General features: G+C 51.3%; 1 protein-coding gene across 2 annotated transcripts; it reads right to left on the reverse strand.

Moving 5' to 3' along the window:
* Positions 1 to 6954: 6954 nt before the first annotated feature.
* On the reverse strand, positions 6955 to 22102 carry HEATR6 (HEAT repeat containing 6). 2 transcript variants are annotated; one of them, XM_042026452.1, is made up of 19 exons: positions 21530 to 22096; positions 21015 to 21155; positions 19808 to 19923; positions 19322 to 19436; positions 18999 to 19100; positions 18455 to 18592; positions 17321 to 17604; positions 16857 to 17034; positions 16387 to 16593; positions 15638 to 15737; positions 15092 to 15447; positions 14141 to 14263; positions 13532 to 13618; positions 12460 to 12594; positions 11294 to 11416; positions 10126 to 10250; positions 8975 to 9071; positions 8396 to 8600; positions 6955 to 7962 (listed from the first exon to the last, which is right to left on the reverse strand). In XM_042026452.1, exons 2-19 carry the CDS (start codon positions 21150 to 21152, stop codon positions 7412 to 7414), a joined length of 3180 nt encoding a protein of 1059 aa, XP_041882386.1. In that variant the 5' UTR covers positions 21153 to 21155; positions 21530 to 22096; the 3' UTR covers positions 6955 to 7411. The 2 variants fall into 2 exon arrangements, with proteins under 2 accessions (XP_041882386.1, XP_041882387.1); XM_042026453.1 differs by having other exon boundaries at positions 7819 to 7962; positions 8457 to 8600; positions 21530 to 22102.
* Between the last annotated feature and the right edge of the window lie 174 nt (positions 22103 to 22276).

Below are 22276 nucleotides of genomic sequence, written 5' to 3' on the forward strand. Positions count from 1 at the left end.
GCAGTGGGCAAGAAGAGTTCCCACCAAAACAGGCCCATTAAAACCCCTCACGGAGATTTTTTCTCCTCTGCCCCCACTTGCGCTGAGATTTTTGCATTCCCTGCCTGCCTCCGCCTCCCCCACACAGAGGTGATGTAATGTTTTGAAGCCTTCTCCCATCCCCACCTTTATTAAATATGACCCGCGGTTGATCCCCGCGCGGGGCGAAGGGAAGCTGTGGTTTCAGGAGGGATCAGACATGAAAGGAAGAGCTGCCCGCCCTGCGTGGGGCTCGCTCAGCAGGGCCATGGGGAGCCCTCATACCCCACCAGCCCCACATTCACAGTCTCCAACACCACAGAGGTGCCACTTTCACTCTCCAGGGCAGTCAGGTCTGTTGGCACTTTGGTTTGGGATGCAAATTATCTTTTTACTTGTCTTCTCCCTCCCAGCTCATGGACAGAGCCTTGACTCTCCCTCTGCAGAGCTTCTGGGGGAGAGGCTCAGTTGTAGGGGTCTGGTGCCTCGGCTCTGGGCTGAGCCCTGCTGTCCCTGACCCTGTCATCTGCAGTCCCCAGCACAGAGACCCCACTGACACCCTACAGATGCCCCATCATGGGCTGTGCTGCACAACCCGCTCGGCTCCCAGGGAAGGGACAAGTCTGAGCTGTCACCAGGCTGCAGAGCGAGGCTTTGGTGTGGAAAGGACTCTTCTTCCACCCGTGGGCCCCCTGCTCCGAGCGCAGCGAACGTGAACCTGGGCATCATCCAGGAAGAGATGCTCTGGGGCTGTTCAGCCTTGAAGGGGATGGATTGTAGGGCATGGATTTATCCCCATCTGGTGTCCACCACGTCTGGTCTCACCCCCCAGGTGCACCTGGGCAGGGCTGGCAGCAGGTGGGCAGGGCTGGCAGCAGTGTCAGCACCGGGGACACAACGGGGAGCCCCCATGCTGCCCCTCCAGCCGTGTGGGTACACCCATGGTGGGGATGTCATCCCCCTGGGGACATCCATCAGCCCAGTGCCCTCACCCAGAGCCCCCACCTGGCACAGGTGGAGGAGACGAGGCAGGAGCTGGGGCCAGCACACAGAGGGGACAGGAGCCACCCAGGACCTGCTGGGCCGGGGCGCAGGGTGGGCAGGAGGACACCCGGCAGCAGCATTTGTCTGTCACGCCGATAATTAATGTTTCTCCCTTACACTTTGCAAATAACTCGCGACTCTCTTTGTCTGGTGATAAATGGCCCCTTTGAAGTTCTCCTTTCTCAAAAGCAAAGCAAAGAAACACTTTCATAATCCGTCTTCACCTCCCATCCTGTGCTGAGGCTCTGCTGCTCTGGGGGGGCACTGGGGGGCTGGTGGCCCCTCACCTGCAGGTGGGACCCCCCTGGGGCTGCTTGGTGTCCCCTTACTCTGCCAGGGGGACAGGCAGTGGGGCTCAGGACCACCTCAGCTTGTCCCCTGCCCATGGCCATGACAATGTGTCCTTCCGCACTGGTGGCCTTCCCACCACATCCCCTCCCCAGTAGTATGCCCTCAGCCCACTCTGCATCCCCCCAAAACCCCAGACCCCTCATTTTCAGAGGCTGGGAACTTCCCTCAAGCTCCCCAGGTCTTGAGCTGGAGGGGAGGGCTGGAGCTGGGCAGCCGTGGGGTGCAGGGACCTGCTGCAGGGTGTTTGGGGCTGCAGGGGTGCGGACGTGACCCAGCACCCCCCGTGAGCCACACACAGGTCCCCCTGCAGCTCCAGCTCACACTCAGGTTCTGCTTCGCTGCCACAGCAAAACAAGTTCTGCTGGGCTATAAAAAGGCGCTGGAAGCGGGGCAGGCCGGGAGAGCGGTCGGAATCCATGCCAGAGCTCTTGCAGGTTGTCACTGGCTTACGTGTCAGGGCAAACAATGCTATCTGCCCATGGGATCGCGGCACAAGGAACACCACAACAGCGGCCCAAACCCCAAACACGGGGTCACGGGGCAGAGCCAGGCAGGCAGCGGGTCCCCGAGCAGAGCTGGGCTGCCCCGTGCCCGCGGGGACCATCCCACGCGGGGCTGTGCCCGATGGCGAGTGTGGCACCGGCCCGATGGCTTCTCCCACTGCACCCCGATGCCGGTGCCAGGCAGGGTGGCCCTGCCGGCCACCGTGTCCCCGCAGGGGCAGGCAGTGCACGGATGCCATTCTGCTTTGCCGCGCGTCCTCTGACTCTTTATTAATTTCAAGACAAAGAGGAGGGAAGCGAGCTGGAACCAGCGCGGAGGTGGGGTTGTTTTGTGGGAAAACAAAAGCAGCGTGGCCAGTGCCAAGGCCCAGGGGATGCTCAGGGTTGGAGGAGCTCCCTGAGGACAGGGCTCCCAAATTCAGGGCAGCTTCAGTGCGAGTCCCAGTTGCACTACAGGGAGGACCCAACCCAAACCCTGGCCAGCCCCACTGTCCCACGTGTCACCCCATGGCTGTGGGTGTCTGTGTCACTCGGCCCTTCGTGTGACGATGGTGGTACCAGACGTGCTCTGGGCAGGGGCTCCCCACTGGTGGCTCCCCAGGCTGAGGGCAAGAGCTGCCACAATGGAACCAGAGAAATTCAAAAAGTTCCATGAAAAGTAAAATCCAGCTCTCCGCAGGCAGCGCGGTGAGGTGCAGGTGGAAGAGGGGTTTTGGAGCAAGGAAACGCTGTTAAAGACTGGCAACAACTTCTCATTTGCGGCAAGAGCCCCCCATGGGCACAGCCGAGCTCACCCCAGCCCCTGTCGCAGGTGGGACCCCCACTCCAAGCACATTTCTCTGCACCGAGTGCCCTCCCTGGGAGGGTCCAGCCCCGGCCCCCAGCAGGGTCCCTGCCGGGCCGTGGGGGGAGCCGGGAGGGCAAAAATCAAAAGCAAATTGCGGGAGTCAATGGTGCGGAGCCGCGGGCGGCCTCAGCGGCTGCCGTGTGACTTTGATTCCCCTATCATAACCCCGAATTAAAAATTCAAGCAATTACTTGCATGGCTTCCCCCCGATTAGGCTGGGCCTCGCGTTCATTAATGCGGGCGCACAGAGAAAAGCCATTAAGGGCGGGTGGTGGGGACGGTTTCGCTGAGAACAGTTCCGCTCCAGGAAGGAGCTGGGCCAAAGCCGAATTTCACACATCTCCGAGGCCGCCCAAGCACGGCCGGGGCCCTGAAAGCCGCCTTTGTCCCCCTGGCAGTCTCTGGGATGGGTCCCCATGGGATGGGTGGCACGCAGAGGTGCATTGCCTGGGCAGGCAGCCTGGTAAAAGCATCAGCCCAGTGGCGGCAGCGGCGAGGGGACTGACCCGAGTCACGGCGATGTTTCCGGCAGCACCGAGCTGGTCGCCCCCCAAAATATTTACCCAGCCCAACCCTGCCGGTGTGGGAGCGCACGAGGCAGCCGGAACGGGGGTGGCTGTTGAATCACCCAGCCCATCGCAGCCCTCCGCACGTGGGCCAGCGCTCGAGCAAGATGCGGCAAGCCTCCCACCCTGCAAGCCCGGGTTTATGAGCAAATTGCAAGTTCCACATAGTTTTCCCTCCCATTCCAGTGCAAACGTTTCTCCTGCTGCTCCAGGAGCGGGGACTGGGGATGTCACCTCCGGCAGGACTCCTGCCCAGGCTGTGCCCCCCGTGCCCCCGCGGGAACCCCCGCCCTGCAGCTGCCACCGTGCCAGCGTGCCGAGCGTGCCGCTGCTCCACCGCTGGGCCATCAAGGAAATCTGCTGGACTGAAAAAATACCAGCACGTCTAGACTGAAATACCAGTCTGGGCTCCCGGGGAGCCAGAGGACCCCCCCGGAGCAGCGTGGGCTCCCTTTTCGCGGGGGTGGCACAGGAAGGCATGACCCCAGGGACAATCCTGCTCCCCGGGGCTCTCCAAATCCCTTTAGAATCTCTGTCCCCATCCCCGCTTGGCGCTGCGGTGCCCAGAGCCTTGGGGTGCCCACGGTTTTCTGCCACACTCCTTTCCTCCTTGCCCACACCCCTCCTGCTGGGACCCCTCCTGCAGCAGGCTTTAGCCCCCGGGAGGAGCGTGGCCTGGGAGCGGAGGCTGGTGTGACAGCCAGGTCAGGCCACCGAGGGTCGGGCTGTTCCCAGATCCCCTCGCCGGCCGCCGCCTCCTCCGTGCGGGCGCTGCCGGCTCCATCCATCAGCCCGAGGAGGAGCGCCGGGAGGCTGCAGAGGGGAGAAAAGGAAAACAGACAGGATAAAAATCACCGAATTAGCGGGTCCCAGGGAGGGACGGGCTGCGAGATAGCGCGGAGCCATTTTTTATGGGAGAGACAGCAGGCATGAACTGAGCATCAGCCTCTTCCCTTTGACCCCGCCACTGGAAGTCACCTCTGCCTTCGCCACCCCATTGCTCAGGGGCCGATGTCGCTGACACCGGAGCCACAGCCCCGGGGGCTGCGCGGAGGGAGCACCCGCCTTCCCCGGGGCCAAAACCACCGGCCCCAGCCGCGGCCGCGCACCGGCAGGGAAAACCTTGCGTTATCACCCGGGGAACGCGCTGTGCTCGGATCCCGGGGCTGCGGCGTGGCCTGGGGGAGCACGGGCTGGCGGCACCCGTGTCCTGTCGTGGGACCCCCGTACATCCTGCCAGGGGACCCCGCGACCGCACCGAGGGGACAGCCAGGACCCCGCCGAGGACACGGGCAAGCGGAGCCGCCGCTGTGGCCACCGGGGCCGCGCCCGCCGTGCCCGGGGACGTGGTGCCACCTCGTGGCCCGGTGACCGGGGCCGCTCCCGGGCCCGCCGGACACGGAGGCGGCAGCCTTGGGATGCTCAGGGCGCAACAGCCGCAGGGTCTCCGGTAAATCACTGTCTTTGCTCCCCGGTCGTAGACACAGTTGTTGGAGGGAAGGAAAAAATTAATTTAAAAATAAAAATAACAATCAAAAAAGCTCGGTGCAGGCGAGGGGGGTGTTTAACAGCCCCCAGGGACGCTGTAAGTGACCCACTGGGGTGGTCCTTGCTGGGTTGCCCAGGGCAGAGCCCACCACCGCAGGTGTCCCCAGGGGAACCCACGGGGCTGCAGGTGGGCGACAAGCCCAGGGAAATGCTGCCTCGGGGGCTGCTCGGCCGCAGGAGACATCCCCGGGCTGGGCACTAAAGCCCTTTTGTTTTCCCCACCCAGTGACCCCGCGGAAGAACAGGCGGATTGTCTTTCAAACGGAGCCGATGCGGAGCTTGAATGTCCCTTGCCACCTTGGCTATAAATCATCCTGCATGTGATAAGGTAATTACCTTCTCCTTGGAACTATTCATAGGAAAACCTATAAAGGGCCTGGCTTGTAAACACAACAATAAAGAGGCAGTACAATAAAACCTTGGCCGGGGTGGGGAAGGTGCTGCCTTTCCCCGGCCCCGAGCACCTCGTGCCCCACCAGGCCCCGAAGGACGGAGGCTGTGTCCAGCCCTGTGGCCCTCACTGGCAGCAAGGGGTGGCACAGGGCACACGCAGCCCACGCTGCTCTGGCAGGTACCGAACAGAGCATCTGACACTGAAGGGACGTGTAAAATCATCACTGACCTCCAAACCAGGCAGGAGAGCACAGCCCCAGCTCCCCCAGAAGCAGCTGTGGGGCCATGGCCAGGCACAGCCGAACCCCATAACTGACCCCACACAGAGGCTTTTTATTTGTTACCCAAAGAAATTTGGCCTCACTGCCACACCTGCCCCCTCCACGTGTGTGTCCCCAGCAATGCTCCTGTGCCACACAGCTCCTGATGGAAGGCAGGTGATGTTTATCTCAGCTTCAGAAGATGCTGACTGGAGTTAGTTCCACCAGCCAGAGCACAAACCAGCTCCTGCCTCTCTGCTGTCCCCTGGACCTGCACCCCTTTGTCCCTAGAGGGTCAGCTAAGGGTGATGCTCTACTGGGAGTCACAGCAGCTCCCATCTGCATCCTGGGGTGCATAAAACCAGAGATTCCTCCGTTCAGAGAACACCCTGACACTGGATGGGGCTGCTGGAGTACACTCAGCTCAGGTACACCCTGTTCCCAAGTCCCACAGCTGCCTCAGGACCAGCATCCCAGCTGGTACAGGACGGAGGCAGCTCTAGAGATATCAGCAAATTGGGAAAGAAATCCAGGTCGAGTTGTGCTTTCAGTGGCCATGGGACAGATTTCTCCCCAAGGCAGTGGCAGGTGTGGGAGCTCAAAGACAGGTACAGGTACAGCTGCAGCAGCCAGAGAGAAAAGGAGCAAATGAAGCTGAAGCGCAAATGTGTCACTTGAAGCAGCGTCAGGACGGGGCCCAGCAGGGTTGCTCAGCTCTGCCTCCATCCCAGGGTTTCCCAGCACTGGCACAAGCCTGTCTGCACACACCAGGCTGGGGCAGCAGCAGAAGTGATCCCTGGCAGAGAACTGGCCCCATCCATCCACTGAAAAAGGCTCCATTACTCTGGGAAGTTGAGGATACTCTCAGCACTTGAGGCCTGCTGCAACCAGCGTGAGCGTGGAAGAACAAAGCAGATGAATTTTGTATCCCCCAGAGGTTTTACGACAGGCAGGGCTTGCCCTGAGCTCTGTTCAAACATCCAGCCCAGGGTTAGGACAGCAGGCACTTAACTCTGAGTGCCCCAGAGCCCTGCTCATTCCTGGAGGTGCCGATTTGTCCCCAGCAACATCAGAGAGCTCAGTGCTCCCCCAGCTATCAGCAGAGTAAGCACAGAGCAAACACAGAGTAAGTAACAGCAGCAGGAAGGAATGGAAGGGGACAGAACTCCAGAACCAGAAACGAATCCATGTGCTGTTAGAACATCACTGCACCTCCCACAGAGGTGCTTGAAGAGCCAAAATTCCAGCCTTGGAGAACCTACTTTGAATTTTCTGCCTTAGGCAGCATGGTACCATCCAGCTGGAAACAAGGAATTTTGATTTTTTTTGGAAGACAGGATGAGTGGAGGCAGCAGGGAGGCAGAGGCCAGGTGTATGACACCAGGAACACAGACAGGTAAAGGCAAAGGGTGTTTGCTCTAAGCTGTTCTTCAAATATTGGAGTATTTGGGTTTATTGCAGGAACACAAGAGTGACAACATTTGCAGTGGCTCTGAAAAACAAAATTCTTCCAGCCCCCTGCTTTACAAACATGATTCTGGATCCTGCAGCAATAGGAACAAAATGCTTTGAGATAAGCTGAGGGAACAGGCAGCTTTACAAAACACACAGAGGAGGAAAAGGCGTTTGTTTTCCAAGTGGCGATGCTTTGACAGCGAAGTGCACAAACCAACCCCGGGGAGGGCAACGGCAGAGTTCACCAAACACAACAATAAAAAATGATAATAATATAAAAATGATGTCCTAGAGGCATTATTAATAAATTCTGAAATAAAGTATTTAACATCAGCAGCAGGAAGCTTTTCCTCTGGATACCCTGTGCAAGGGGACGCAGTTCGGCGCTCCCTGTGGAAGTTTTGGTCACTGAAATGGGCGTTTCCTTCAAGCCTCTGTCAGTTCCGTGGCATTGGTGTGGTTTGTCAGGACATCCTCCAGGTACAGGGACACTCTGACCCTCGCCTTGCCCTGCAGCTCTCTCTCTATCCCACTGAGATGGTCGATGGCTCCCTGCAATCCTCGCTCCCTCTCCCCCAGGTCCGTGTGCGTTCCCGCTTCGCTCTCCTCCCCTGAGGACCTCAGGTACTGCAGCACGTAGGGTTTGATGGCCTCCCCGTGGTCCCTGAGGCTCCCCCAGATGAGGGGCAGGTCCGTGCTCCTCGCCAGCCGCAGCAAGTGCAGCAGAGCCCGGCAGATCTGGGTCCTGAGGCTGGAGCTGTACTTGAACTCCAGGAAGTCCTCGGCGTCCTCGCTCCTTTGCAGGGCCACCACCAAGGCACTCCAGATTTGGCAGAACTGCTCCGTGGAGCCGTAGCATTCCCTCTTGCTGGGGATGGACAGGGCCATGGCTGACTTGATTCGCACTTTGAAGTTCTTGCAGGACTTGACTACAGAGGAAAGGGCACTGAAAGCTTGCGTGGCCCAAGGAGCCTCTCCTGAAAAAAAAAAAAACCAAAAAAACCCCCTTTTTAATCAGCCAAAATATGCAAAACTATAAATGTCTCCTGAATATTTAATGAACTGACATTTATTGAATTTATTGTGGTTTAAATGAGAGAATCAGGGGTCATGAAATGAAATATGAGTTAAAACAGTTAATCTCCTGAGGTTTTACAAGAGGACATTTGGCATTTATTCACATCTATAATCCCACCCTCACACTCTTGCCTTACATGGCAGATCCAACTGAACACAGCAGGTACACCTGCACTGGAAGGAGCCGAGTCTGTTCCACTGGGAAGAGTCCTGGAAAGCTGTGAACCCAGACTCAGCTCCACTGGCTTCCCCCCTTCTTCTCTACCCATTAGGAAACAATCTGATCAGAACCACAAGAGCTGAGGCAGCCAGGGCAGGGGAGCAGGCTCTCACCGAGAGGCAGAGCAGGGTTCTTGAACACGTTCCCCAGCGCATAGCACGCGTTCCAGCGCACCTTCATGGTGGCCTCGCTGCCCACCGTGGCAATCAGGGCCTGCAGGGACTCCTCGATGGCTTCCCTGAACCTGGGGTTGGCCACGTGGCAGGGCTGCAGGAAATGGAGCACATTCCCAAGGGCACGGACAGCATTGCTCTTTACCTGGAACACACAAAAACCTCCCCAGTTTTCGGGTTGTGGGCAGGTCTTGTCGAGCCTGCTGTGAAATCATCTCAGAGCCAGCAAGGAGCACAGCTGAAATCACACTGTGTCTTCCTAAATGCCACCAGAAAGATTATTCTCTGCAATGGCCACAATCCAAACCACAAATCCCTGCGTTGTGGAAAAGCCCACTCAAATTCCCTGCAATTCAACCAGCCCAGGAAACCTCCAAGCACCAGCCCCCAGGGGAGGATCTGAGCTGCAGCTCCCCCCAAACGTTGGGGCAAAGAGACCCAAAGTGCTTTTTCCTTGTGTTTTTTTTTAAATCCAAGAGTTAACTACACCAACTCCACCCTCCTTCCCTTCACTCTTACCTTGTCTCTGTCCTTGGATGCTTCTGTTGCAGACCGTAACAATTTCAGCAGCAGCAGATCAGAAAGTTCCTCCTGGAAGCTTTGTCCCATGGTTTCCCTGGCAGGAGAATCACCCTGTGAACACCCAGCTCGGCTGCTCCATCCCCAAAGATGTGATACAACCCTTTATAAAGGCCCATGAACAAACAACCTTCACTCTTTAGAAGGCTAATATGTAAGACAGACCTTTCTGCATGTGACCACTATGTTTATTAATTTAAAACCAAACTATCAATGCAAGAAAGCTGGTTAGCAATGGTTAAGTCTGTAATAAAAAACAGAGGGCAAGGAATTGCTCAGGGGCAATTCTGTAGCAGGAATATATGATAACTATTTTCCTGTTAAAAATGTAACAGTAGGTTAGGCTTCCCTCAGTCTCTGGCTTGAGGAAGGGTTAAATATTTATTAATTTTACTTCTGTGTTACGTTGAAAGTAAAGGAACCACGTAATTACACCAAGCAACACACAAGAAGTGGAAAACTGAGAAGTGAAAAGTTTTAAAGAGCCTCTCCTTAGAGTGACAGGACAAGGGGGAATGGCTTCAAGCTGAGTAGGTTTAGAACAAATATTAGAAAAAACCTCTTCCCTGTGAGAGTGCCCAGAGAAGCTGTGTTGCCCGACTCCTGGAAGTGTCCAAGGCCAGGCTGGATGGGGCTTGGAGCAACCTGGGATAGTGGAAGGTGTTCCCACAGGGATACAGGATGCTTTAACAGTGTCACATACTGGCAGACACACAGGCAGAGGGTGGTTAAAAAGAAGTATCAAAGCCAAATTCTGGCTTTTTTTAATGTTAAGTATCACAGAATCATTTTGGTTAGAAAAGCCCTCGCAGGGCATCGAGTCCAAGCTGTGCCCGATGCCCCCCTTGTCCCCAGCCCAGAGCACTGAGTGCCACCTCCAGCCCTTCCTTGGACACCTCCAGGGGTGGGGACTCCAAACCTCCCTGGACAGCCCCTTCCAATGCCTGACCACCCTTTCCAAAAGGAAATTGCTCCTGATGTCCAACCTGGCACACAGCCTGAGGCTGTGTCCTCTTGCAGACCAGTAGGTCTGGTCTGTCTGACGCTTTGGGGCAGGGAGGTGTCACCCCAGGGCAGGCTGTGTCACGTACATGTTGATGATCAGGGTGTCTGTGAGGTTGCCCAGGGACCAGGCTGCCTTGGCACGGACGTTGGGAGACTTGTCATGGAGGGAGTTCAGAATGGCATTTGCTGTGTCCGCCACAAACATCACATCCTGTCAAAGCAAAAAGTGCTGCGAAGTTACAAAGTTCTCAAAACGCAGGTGATTTCCTGAGAAACACATTCTGGGTTTTGCAGGGAAAATGAGACCGGGACCAGCTCTATTCATTTACTCTTCTTTTCTAGGTGACACCTCTTAATGAGCTCATGGTGCTCTCTGCAGCTTTGCCTGACCTTTAATTAACAGTCCAAGCCTGAATGCTGACCAAGTCCACCACTCTTGGGTAGCTGCTGCTGAAAAGCTCCCATGTATTATTTAATTCCATTGGTGCTTTAGTTACTTTGGATTTTAACATAATTACATGGACTGCCAACCTTACACTCATCAAATCCCACTCTCGAAGTAATTGCTTCTCCAAACTCCCTGTTGAGCTGCCTGTCTAATCTTCTCTTCTATGGCACACTACATGTGCCCATGGTGAAGAATTTTCTTTCCAAATATTTTGGAATTAAACTCCAAAGTCAGCTACTGCATTTTTTTTTTTAATTAAAATCATTCACTTAAGGTTACATTGTAAAAACTAATCTTCCAGCTCAGCCAAGCTAAGACGATATTTTGTAGAAAAAAAACCCAGCTTTTTTTCTCTAAATAAGCTTTATTTCTTGGCTTTAAGCAAAACTGAAGGCTTCACATTAAGAACTTGTTAAAATCATAGAATCCTGAAGGTTGGGAAAGACCTCTAAGACCGAGTCCAACATTAAACTCCAGAGAGCACTGTACAGCTCATCCCTCCATCCCAGCTCCACCTCACCTCTTGCAGCTCCTCTGTGCCAACCTAACCCCTCCAGCTTCCATCCCTCAGAGCCTGAGAAGATCCTGACCTCCCTCCTTTTCCTCTCACTTCTGCTTCACCTCCCTGCACTGATTCTGCTCTCACACAAAAGGCAAGAGCAGGTCTGGAGCCAGGAAGGAAATATAAATACACTACAGACCAAAAGTAAAGATAATTAATTTCAAAAAAATCCATGTTTCACATCTCATGGCTCACCAAACCCATTATTAAATGGCTCAGAAGAAGGGAATGGGCTGGCTCTGACCTGCCTGAGGCACGGGAAGAGGATGTAGACTCCCAGGGCACGGGCAGCAGCAGCTTTCACCAGGGGGTTCTCGCTGTGGTTCAGGCCCAGCAGCAACGTGACACACAGGATCTGCTGGTCACCCTGCAACGAGGAGCAGAGTGGCCATGGGGGGACTGAGGAGAGCTCTGTTCCACAGGGACACACGAATACTCTGACAGACCCTGTATCTGAAGGAGCTTCCACTCAGAGCGTGCTCTAAGTGAACTGAGTGGTGTTTCAGGAGCCCACCCAGGGACCAGGAACACTTCCAGCACACAGGATCTCACTGCTGTTAGGTCAGACCACGAAGGAAACCAAGATATTAACTCTGATCCAAAGCAGAAGGAATGGCCCATCAGAGGGAACACAGAGAGGATGGGCTGCTTTTGCCTTCCCCCCCTCTCTGCCCCTCATTAACCAGGACAGGCAGGGTGAGCTCAGCCTGGGCAGGTTGTCAGTTCACCAGCCCATGACAAAAGGTCAGAGTGGGCACTGACTTGACCCCATGTGGCCACAGGGACAGGAGAGTGGATGGGATCAAAGTACAGGGGGATGAAGTACACGCTGTACTTGGAGAATTCCAGAGATACTGCTGGACCAGCAATTCCTGGGCAAATGAGATCTGGCAGAGCACTCCCCAACAAGGGCACAGTGACACAGAAGGAGCTGCACAATGCAGGGGGGATCCCCTGCCAAGGCTTTCATGTTTAAAAGCATGTTTCATGTTGCAAAGGGGAAAAACACACATGCAAATGGGTGCACAACATCAGGCCCTGGCTGTTGGCTCAGCTGGCTCTTCAAAGAATTAACCAGCAGAATAACAATCCCCCAGCCCTCCCTCATGCCATGAAATTCTTGTCCTCCATCTCCTGTGCATCATTGCCAAGGCTGGGTATTCATGGCAGGGCCAAACAGCTGCTGTGACCCACAGTTTAATTGTTCTGACAGGATGATTACTCCCAACATTGCCTTTCCCAGCCTTCAACAGTCACAATGTTCAAGAATGTAAAGGAAAAGAAAAAATTCAGTGAGGTTTCCTTACTCTCTCCTGGTAAGTTTTAGAAGGCTTTACACTGCTGTGATGTGGAGGACAAGGACAAAGCCTCAAAGGTAAAACCACCACATTTAAAGGTGTGTTCTCTTACCTGCAGGAGGCTGAAAGCCTCTGGTAAGATAGAGGAGAGGGCATCACAGGCACTTGTCTGGAGAGTGGCGTGGGGGGAGTTCTGCAGAGTGCCAGGTAAAGGGCCATTTAACATCATCGTCCAGAAGGTCACAACCTGCAGGAGAAACAGCCAGGTTTATCTTTTAAACCAGCAATTACGCCTAAGTTCTTGTCTTAAAGATGATCATCTTTAAGAAATACTTAGAGCAGGGAGCATAATCACACATGGAAGGCGTTACAATTGTTTGGAGCCCAAAATAGTTAGCATTCAGAAACATTTTAAAGACATTTCAGTACTGCTATCAAGTAGCTGTTCACTGAGTTATTTTTGTTTCCTTCTCAAGGCCACATACCCTGAAATTTAAACTGCACTAAATAGAGTTGTAATCCCACTCCTGAATCCACACAGCTGAGTGTTTTCATTTGCCTGACAATTTACCTTCATAGAGAATAACAGGAACCTGATGCTACTGAACACATTTCCTGGCTTGTAGGCTCAAAACTTAGCATGAGCCAAAACAATGTTTAAGCTTGCCTTCTGTTCACAGAAGCAAGACTTAAACAGGCCTGTATTACTCAGCTTCTGCAAACTTAACCAACAAACAGCTAATGAATTTTTCTGAATTCACATATATTGTGGTTCTGGCCACTCTCCTCCCTGCACTTGTGAGCAGCCAGAAAATGTAGGTTGGTTCTTTAACAATGCAAATTCACCAAAATTCTAAAAGTTTTATGCAGCAGTAATGACACATGCAAAATCAGTGCTGTTCTTCCAGCTCTCTGAGCTACAGCAGGCTGCAAGAGCTGGGAAGAGGAGAGGCAAAGAGACAGGGCTAACATCATGTAAAAGAAATAAAACCCAACACATCTGTCTACAGGCAGGAACAACTGCCAAATTACTGCAGGAAATCTACAGAAACTGTCCACACTGGCATCCATAAAGCCACAGTCTGAGTCCCTTCCTGCTTCCCTGCAATTATTTATCTGTGTCTGTGCCAGTGGCTTTGCAGAGTCCAAGGAAGGAGCTCACTGAGGTGGAATCTCACACTTACCACGCTGACAGGCACCCTCTGCTCAGGGGCAGTGGGGGAGTCGGGTTTGTGCTGCTGCAGGACACCTGTGCCCAGCTCCTCCAGGAGCTACAAAGAACAAAAAGCAAGGAGGTTTTCATCAGGGGTGACTCAAGGACCATGAACTACAGAACCTTCACCTAGGACTGCATCTACTCACCCAGGGAACAAAAATAAAAGATTCAGTACTGGTCTGGACTGTTCTGTCCCCGCTAGGACTGAAATCAGAGGAAAAGCTTTTCCTACATAAAGTCTCCAGCTAGAACAGCATAACAAATTACTGCACAAAGAGGAAACCTTTGGGTCACAGAGTCCAGTCCCTGCACCAGCTGATGCTCAGTCAGGGAAGGACCAGTGTTGTAGTCCTTGCATTTCCCAAGCTTCCTGGTGACTCAGCAGAGCAACAAAATTCTGCTGAGACTTCAAGACTGGAAGCTGAAGGTGCATTTCTCCAAGTGTCAGGGTACTGCATTTCTACATCACACACACAGATGCTCTGAATATTCATCACCACTCATCTGCATTTGCAAAGCACACAGACAGATAAAACTGACTTGGTAAAACAATGTTGATGTGTCCTCCTGCTCTTACTTTGGCTCCATGGAGCTGAATAGATGGATCCATTTCTTCCATGCATCTGCAAGCCACTTCTCCAAGTTCTAGGAAATAGCTCTGAGCCATAGGGAAATAACCTTTCACAAGAAGAGCCAACACCTAAACACAGACAAAAGAAATTCCATTCAGCATTTTCCCCTTCTACCCAAAACACCCCAAATACACACTGAAAGGATGTTAATGGGCTAATCAACCCTGGCACCATATAATGAACTCTGATGTAACAGATACACCTTGCAGCACAACTTCTAGAATACTAGAGCTGATTAAAAGCCTCCCTGTTCCATTATCTTGTTCAAAGAAGAGCCACAGAAGCACTGTCAGATAGCAACACCATGAATTATTTACTGCGAGGGCTCCTGTAGCCAAAAAAACTAAGAGCAAGACATTCTGTACCTCCTGTAAAACTGCTGCTGCCTTCTGTGAAGCCAGATTTAACAAGTATTTAGTGTTCCAGAAAGAGTGAGACTTCTTGGGATGCATGTTACAAAATCTACCCTTTGCTGTGGCTACATGAATTAAAACAAGGCATCCACAGGCTCTCCTTGAGTTGCTCCATAGCTCCTTGCAGACTGTTCTCTGACTGCAGGGCTCTTCCCTACTGTTTTCCACCAAATCGTTCACTTGGATTCTGTATGGAGTAGTTTGCATGGGGAAGACTCATAGTCTGCCAGCACACACCCTCAAATACTACTTAAAAATACTGAAGATAAAAATCAGAGGCAGATGAACTTGCTGCAGCAGGCTTGCAGCAGGACAGGCATGCTGCAGCCAGGGAATCAAAACATTTCCCTTTGAGCAGCTCAGCCCCACTGCACCAGCAAAGGCCTCAGCCTAAATCTCCCTGAGAGAGCAGGGAGCAAAGGGAACCCACGACAGAGGGAGGCAGCTGGATGCTGAGCCAAGCCCCCCGTGCATCCGCCCCACCTGCAGGGACTCCAGCCGGAGGGGACACGGCTCGTAGACGCTGGACAAGGACGGGAAGTTGGCGTCGCTGTCGGAGCAGGAATCCTCCCTGGGCAGGACGATGATGGAAACGCACAGGCGGAGCAGCCAGCACGGCTCTGGAGCTGCACACCCTGCTGGGCTGTCCAGAGGGCTTTCCCACGGCAGTGCTCTCCTGCACTGCTCCGAGGAGACGAAGCGCCGAGGGGTCGCGCTGCCGCTGCTGCTTAGCCCCGAGGAGCTGGGCTGCTGCAGAAGCAGCTGCACCTCTGGCAAAGGTGCCTGGACAGAAACTATGGCCCCCAACAATGTGAGGCTGGAAACTCGAACGTTAACATCTGCAAGAGACAATGGGGGGGGGGAAGAAAGAGCAAAAAAACCTCCATTAGAACCTCACTGACAGCCCAGCATCCTCCCTCAGCAGTTTTCAGACAAGATAGATTGCAACATATAAACAGCCACTGCTATTGAATTATGAATTTATGGAGCACAGAGGAGGGGAGGAATATACAGAGAGAGGATGCAAACCTTTGTGAGAGATGTAGGGCTTGATCTGGTTCCACACCCTGGTGAGCAGCCCAGGTTTCAATCGGCTGTAGGGTGCATTGGAAACCAAGTTTGCAAGGCACTGAAACACAGAGAAAGGTGCTGGTTACAATGTCAGCCTGGCCTCCAACAGGTTTGTTTTTACATTTGTAATTTAGGTCACTCAGGCAGCTCATTATCTGAGGGCACCTGAAAAAAAACCCACCCCAATTATCTGCTGTGTGAACACTGGATACAAACTTGGCTCCTAAGAGCAAGGATTTAACTACTGTGACTTGGCATAAAGACCAAGGAATTTCGATAGCCCATGGGAGGATTTGTCAATTTGGATCGCAGTTTTAAAGCCAATGTGAGCCTTCAGAATCATTTCATAGGTTAATTCAGCTTCAGAAAGACTAAAAAAATGCAGGAGAAAGAGAACTGTGCTGAAAAGAAACCCCAAGACTCTGTATGGAACTCTGAGGAACCTGGTCTGGTGGAAGACGCCCCTGGCCACAGCAGGGGGTCAAAACAAGGTGCTCTTTAGGGTCCCTTCCAACCCAAACCATTCTGTGATTCCATGACTCTGCAGGATGACTCAGCCAATGAAGCTCTGGGAGATGACAAAGGTCTGTTTGCCACCACCACCACCTCGCTCTTCAACACCAGCTCTGTGCAATCTTTCTTCAGGACTTAATCTAGAGACCAATGTCACCCCTTGGGAGCACGTGGCACATCTGCAGTGCAGTTACCTTGACTATTTGTGTCAGTGTCTGAGAGGAGGACTCTGCCACCAGGGCCAGCAGCAGGCAGCGGTGCAGCTCCCGGATGCTGGAAGCAATAGTGACAGAGAAGGGAGTAAAAGCTCTCTTGTGGTCATTGGCATCTTCAGCCACAGAGAGGAACTGCTTAGAACCTTCCAGGAAGGCTGAGAGGACTTGAAGAGCACAGGCACGTGTCTGAAATGATAAAACACTTCTGTTACCTTTGAACAGATGGAGAATTTTAAAATATATTAAATCCTCTCTAGAAAGAGAAAATTCAACTCTAACTTTTTTTCATAACTTAAAGCAGTACAGAACCAATCCTTTGTTTCCTTAGCCAATGCTTCCTGTTTATTTCTTGGGGTGCAGTAGCCAAATACTTATTGAAGGACAGAGAAGACAACTCCTAAGATTAACAGGGGAAAACACAACACTTTTTGTACTCAGAAGTGCCTCACCTTTGGAGAAGGGTCCTTTAGAGCAATTGTCATCAGGGACACGGACTGGGGGCTGCCAATACCAGGGGCATCAGGAACAAATGCTGACCAGTAGCCATAAAGAACTCTCTTTTCTATTGACTTTATAGTGGAGAGGAAACAGGCCAGAGCCCCTTGGCGAACATTGGCTTGGTAGGACCTTAAACACAAACAAAAAGATTAATGAAAACAGCAGGGACAAGGGATGGACTCCACCTCTTTTACTTGTATTAGTGGCTGGCTGTGAGAGGAAACCTTTTAGACCAAGAACAGGAAGAACAAATTTACTTCCAAACCAACACAAACTACTGCCTTCCAATTTTCTTGTATCATCTCATAAATCAAAAGGGAAAGTGATTTCCTCAGCAGTTTTGATGAAGAACAAAGGGTCCTGTGGAAGTGTTTTATGGATCCCCATGTTTTATGTTTATGTGCACAACAATCACCTCACTTTGCTCTGTATTCCACCCTCGGCGTCGGAATATTCCGACTCACTGCTGCTGATGCGTTTCCAGCCCGTGGGATGTGAGGACAGGGGATCCTTCCCAGCAGACACATCCGATGCACGAGCCCGAGGATCCGGACAAGGGCTGCTCTGCACATCCCCCAAGTGCAATTTCAGCATGTCTGCTCCCAGGACTGACTCATTTCCTGCATCCCCCGAATTGTCTCTTCCTTCTTCCCCAAACTCTCCCTTCTTTTGTTTCCCTTTGGACTTTTTTCTTCGGTTCTAAGAAAAAATTGATTTTTTTTTTTAGTCAATACTTAACAAATACATAAATGCAGTTACATGTCTGTGCAATACTCTACACACAGAAACAGTCTGTGTACTCTCTGGTATCTGAATTTTTAAATTCTGCTTATTAGTAGCAACAGTCACAAATTTTCAGTAATACTGAAGTAAGCAGTTTATAACTGAATAGCCTCAAAAACTAAGCTTTGGCTTCTTCATTGGTAAAATAAAATATATCCAAGGAAACTTTTATCTAAAAATCATATTTCACACTAAAGTGATTAAAGAAAAACACTAAATACTTCTGTAGTTCTTTCAGATGTACAGCAGGTATTCAACACCTAAAAAGAAACAAGTCAACATGACTAGATAACTTTATTTTCTCTAATGTCTTTCAGATAATCAGTAATCCAAAGTATTTACAGGGTTAAAAAATAACCTGTAGAAGGGTTAAGGAGAACAGATGAGGCAAGAAATCAGTCTTAAATGAACTTGACTTTCCTAAGAAAGAGTCAAACAATTGTGCAAGTGTTAGGAGAGAAAACGTAACTTATAAAATCAAAAGCTTTGGCTAGTTTGCACGCATCAATCCCGTGCCTGCAGGCCAGGAATTCTTGGCTATGGATGAATAATTGTTGCACAGAGCTAAACTTGGGAAAGCCAAGCTCTGCAGAGCCATTTGTTCATGTCACCGGAGTCCCCAAAGCAATTTTACTCAGTGCAGAATTTATAATCAATACCTTTGAAGCAAAGAATTAAATGTACCACATGCTCAGGACACGAAGAGCCACCAATATCACGACAGGTAAGACACAACCACAACAAACACACTGCAGAATCAGCTTACCCCTGTGTGCTTAGAGGTGGCTGGTTCTGACTGCTCCTGCTTGACAGGTGACCTTTTATCATACTGAGGTAAGGGAGCAGGGTACAGGGCTGTGGGCACCTCTATGCTCAGTCCTGGCAGCCCATGGAACATGCATTTCTGCAACAGGAACACAAGTGTTAGCATTCTGTCCCTTTCCTGTGCACAGATTTACTGTACAGCCACTCAGGTGAATTCACCAATTTTCAGTTGTGCTCCTTCCCCCAGGTCTTGCCTCTCCCATATGTAAGGCTATGCAACATCTGAAATACATCTACATCTAGAAGGACTTCAAGTATGTCAAAAAACACCAAGTCTCCCATCTTCCTCTCACATTCCTCTGTGGGAAGTGCAGTGAAGATGCTGTGAGAGAAACTCAATATATTTTTCTTTACATCTCACACTCCATTTCCCCCACACTCAGGGTTCTCTGCTCCCTCTTGCTCATCTTCCACTGTTTCCCACTTAACAGCATCTGGAACCTCCCAGTGTCTGCCTCTTTCTTCAGGTGGATTTAAGGATTTACCTTTAACACTGCCAGAAGAGCTCCAATTTGGTCAGTTTGCATCAGTTTCATCTTCCCACCGTTGAGAAGCGACTGGACACCTTTCAGTGCACTTTGCAGTAACTGAAAACAAAGAATTACTTACTTTTCCTTCCCAAAACGCTGCAGGTTCACATCTTCCGAGCAACTTTCTAGGCTACTACAGTTTTGCTCAACTGGGACAGTAATATGATAAATTGTAAACTGTTAAAGCAAAATCTCAGTTGACAACATTCCAAATTCCACATATTCCAGCAGCTCCATCTCCTAATTAGAGTATTTTAGACAATTAGACTGACACTTACCATGCAAAACGTGATGTCATCCACATCAGAGGTTTTTGAAGACTGCAGAACACTTAGGAAAGTTTGAAAACAGACACTTCTGTAGGACTCATCCAGGTATGGCTGTCCAGGGACACTAAAATTAGACCAGGAGGAGACACAAGATTGGTTTACAGGTTCATAAAGTTACACAAAGTCCCACCCAAGCCCTCTGTCAGCCTGAAGAGCCCCAGATAGACGGATGGCTGATTGAAAGGGGCCAGCTCTACTATACAGAGAACAAAAGGAAACCTTCTGCATGAAAAATTAGACAGCACAACAGCTTTTCATTTCCTCCCTCCACTAACCCCCGTAACATTATTTCTGGAAGACTGAGAGTTTATGGTTTTATGCACAGATATCTTGGAACACTAAAGCTCTGCATTTCAAATTCATGGACCTACACCTTGCTGGCCCCGTGCTGGCAGACACACATTCTCTAAAGCACCTGCAAAGGCTGGTACACACCTGAGACACAGGTTTGCCATGCTGCGCACAGCTGCCCTCCTGAGCTCCACGTCTGGCTGGGCAGGGTCACTGAACTGCAGCAGGAGCCCAGCCTTGCCCAGCAGGTCCGGGAGATACTGAAACAAACCACTAAAAGTCATTAGGGGTCAGTGCTCCTCCCTCAGCCTCCTGGTTCTTGTGTTTGGGAAGTGGCTGGAGCCTGGCTGGACATCAGGTGCCCACCAAAACTGCTCCTCAGATGGGCAGGGCAGAGAAAATATAAGGAAAGGCTCATGAGCTGAGATAAGGACAAGGAGAGGTCACTCACTGATAACCATCACAGGCACAGCTGACTTGAATTAGTGAAATTAGTTGAATTTATTACCAGTCAAAAATCAAAGCAGGATAATGAGAAATAAAACAAACCCTAAAAATTGTCAGCTGCAATTTCAGATCCCAGAGACAGATTATGTTTATAAAAAACAACATAAAAAATCTTAATTCCTTAAGTCCTCTTATTCTGTATTAGGAAAGGACAGGGTTGAGCTCAGCTGAGTCCCAGTTTATGGTCTCTTCCCAGACATGAAGCTAAGCTAGGAACAACTGCTGCACCAAACTGCTGCCACTACATGGGCTACAAGCCCACACAAGCTGGCAGCTCCCAAACTGTGAGCATCACCACCCCATGCTCAGCCCAACAGCAGAGACTGCTTTGCAAGCTGCCACGAGCTGGTGACAGCAGGAGGATTCAGCATTTCAAACACTGTAAGCTGCAGCAACAAGGAGCTGCACACAGGATTGATACCCGAGAGCCTCTGCTTTGAAACGGCGCCGAGCTAAAGCCCTGATCTGGTTACAGGATGGATTTCAGGATCCTCAATGGAGCCTGTGGAGTTATGTGCAATTTGAAGCTCCCCATGTTCTTCCTGCCTGAGGCACAGGGTGGTTGGTCTGCAGGCTAAGCCTGTGCCCTTCTTTAATGGTGATCACTACAGCTGCAGCCTGCAGGTACAGAGTATTCCACATGGGAATAATAATTATTAATACACACAACTGAAATTCAACTTTCCCATAAATATCAGCCACTATTTAAATGGGATCTAATCTTAGCACTAAAGGTAACACAACTTGAGAACGTTTTATTCTTTCTTTCAGGAAAAAAAATAAAGTAGAAACAGCAGCAGTACAAATATTTTTGTTGTTACTTTCCCTTAGTTTGTAAGCTCACCTTCTGACACTTAGGCCCATTATTGTAAACAAGAGCTGCTAAGGCTTGCAGAATTTCAACATGTGTCCAGGAGCTGCACTGCCTCAGAGCAGAGATGCAGTAGGAGAGAAGGAAATTCAAGTTCTGCTCATCAACCATCACCTGTCATAACAGAAAAGGCCAAGGTAAACATCATCATGTACTGCTGCAGTCAATAAACCCAGAGATATTGGTCAGATTCGGGTGATCTGGCTGTTAAAATCACACACCAGCAGAGAATCAGCTGACAAAAAATGGATACATCTGCACAAGTGTCCTAAAATCAAGAGTACTTCCCATGGTGAATCACTTCTGACTGAGAGCTGGTTTTATGAGGAACCATGCTAGAACCAGATCATAGCCTCAGCTGCCCAAAAATAACTAATACCGTGAAAATCCAAGAAACTTTGCCTGAAGGTCGGCTCCACAGCCCTGGAAACGACAGAGCTCCCCTGGCTTAGTGAGGAACAGGAGGGACATGGCCAAACTCTTCCTACCTGATATCTGTTGAGTAAGTGATGGATAAGCTGACAGACTTTGCTGACAAGATGTTCCTGATCAAGGGGAACCAACTGACAGGCTTCAACAAGCACAGCACAAACATCCTGGAAGAGAAAGCCTCGGTTTATTATTTAGGGACTACAAAGACAATAATAATGGCTCAAGGAAAATATTAAGTTAGATCAAGGAACAGAAGAGGATTGCCCAGAAATCAGTTAATTCCAAAGTGCAAAGTAAGCCTGCTTTGGAAATAAAATGAAAACAAGCCAGTGTAATAATGAAGTACTGTGTGTTGCCAATGGAGCAGCATCTATACTGCACATCTAGAGTGCTCAGCTTTGAATGGCTTGCTTTAAAGTTTAAAAAATTACTATTTTTTCAACATCAGACTATGAAAATTGCCACAGTCCCACCTATTGGTGTCACCCACCACCTCCACCCGGCAGCGCTTTGGCACAGGGCAGCAGAGCTCAGTCACCAAGGAGCCGGAGAAGGGACCCGGGCGTGGGTGGAAGAGCGTGGAAGGTGTGCGGGAACATGCTGCCCGGGGGTGGGCACAGCGGGAAAAGCACCGACCCCGCGTGTCCCCCACACCGGCACCCGCTCACACCCGCCACGCGTGCGCTGCGAGACGGGCACGGGCACGGCCGAGGCCGCCTCCTCCTCCTCCTCCCACGCGGGCACAGCCCCGCGCCGTGCGGGCGGCGGCAGCGCCGGAGCCGCCGGAGCCCCCATCCCCGCGG

The sequence above is a fragment of the Corvus kubaryi genome, unplaced genomic scaffold (genome assembly GCF_017639235.1).
Source record: "Corvus kubaryi isolate FWS band 111438036 unplaced genomic scaffold, C.kubaryi_AGA036_p1.0 37284, whole genome shotgun sequence".
NCBI classification, from domain to species: Eukaryota; Metazoa; Chordata; class Aves; order Passeriformes; family Corvidae; genus Corvus; species Corvus kubaryi.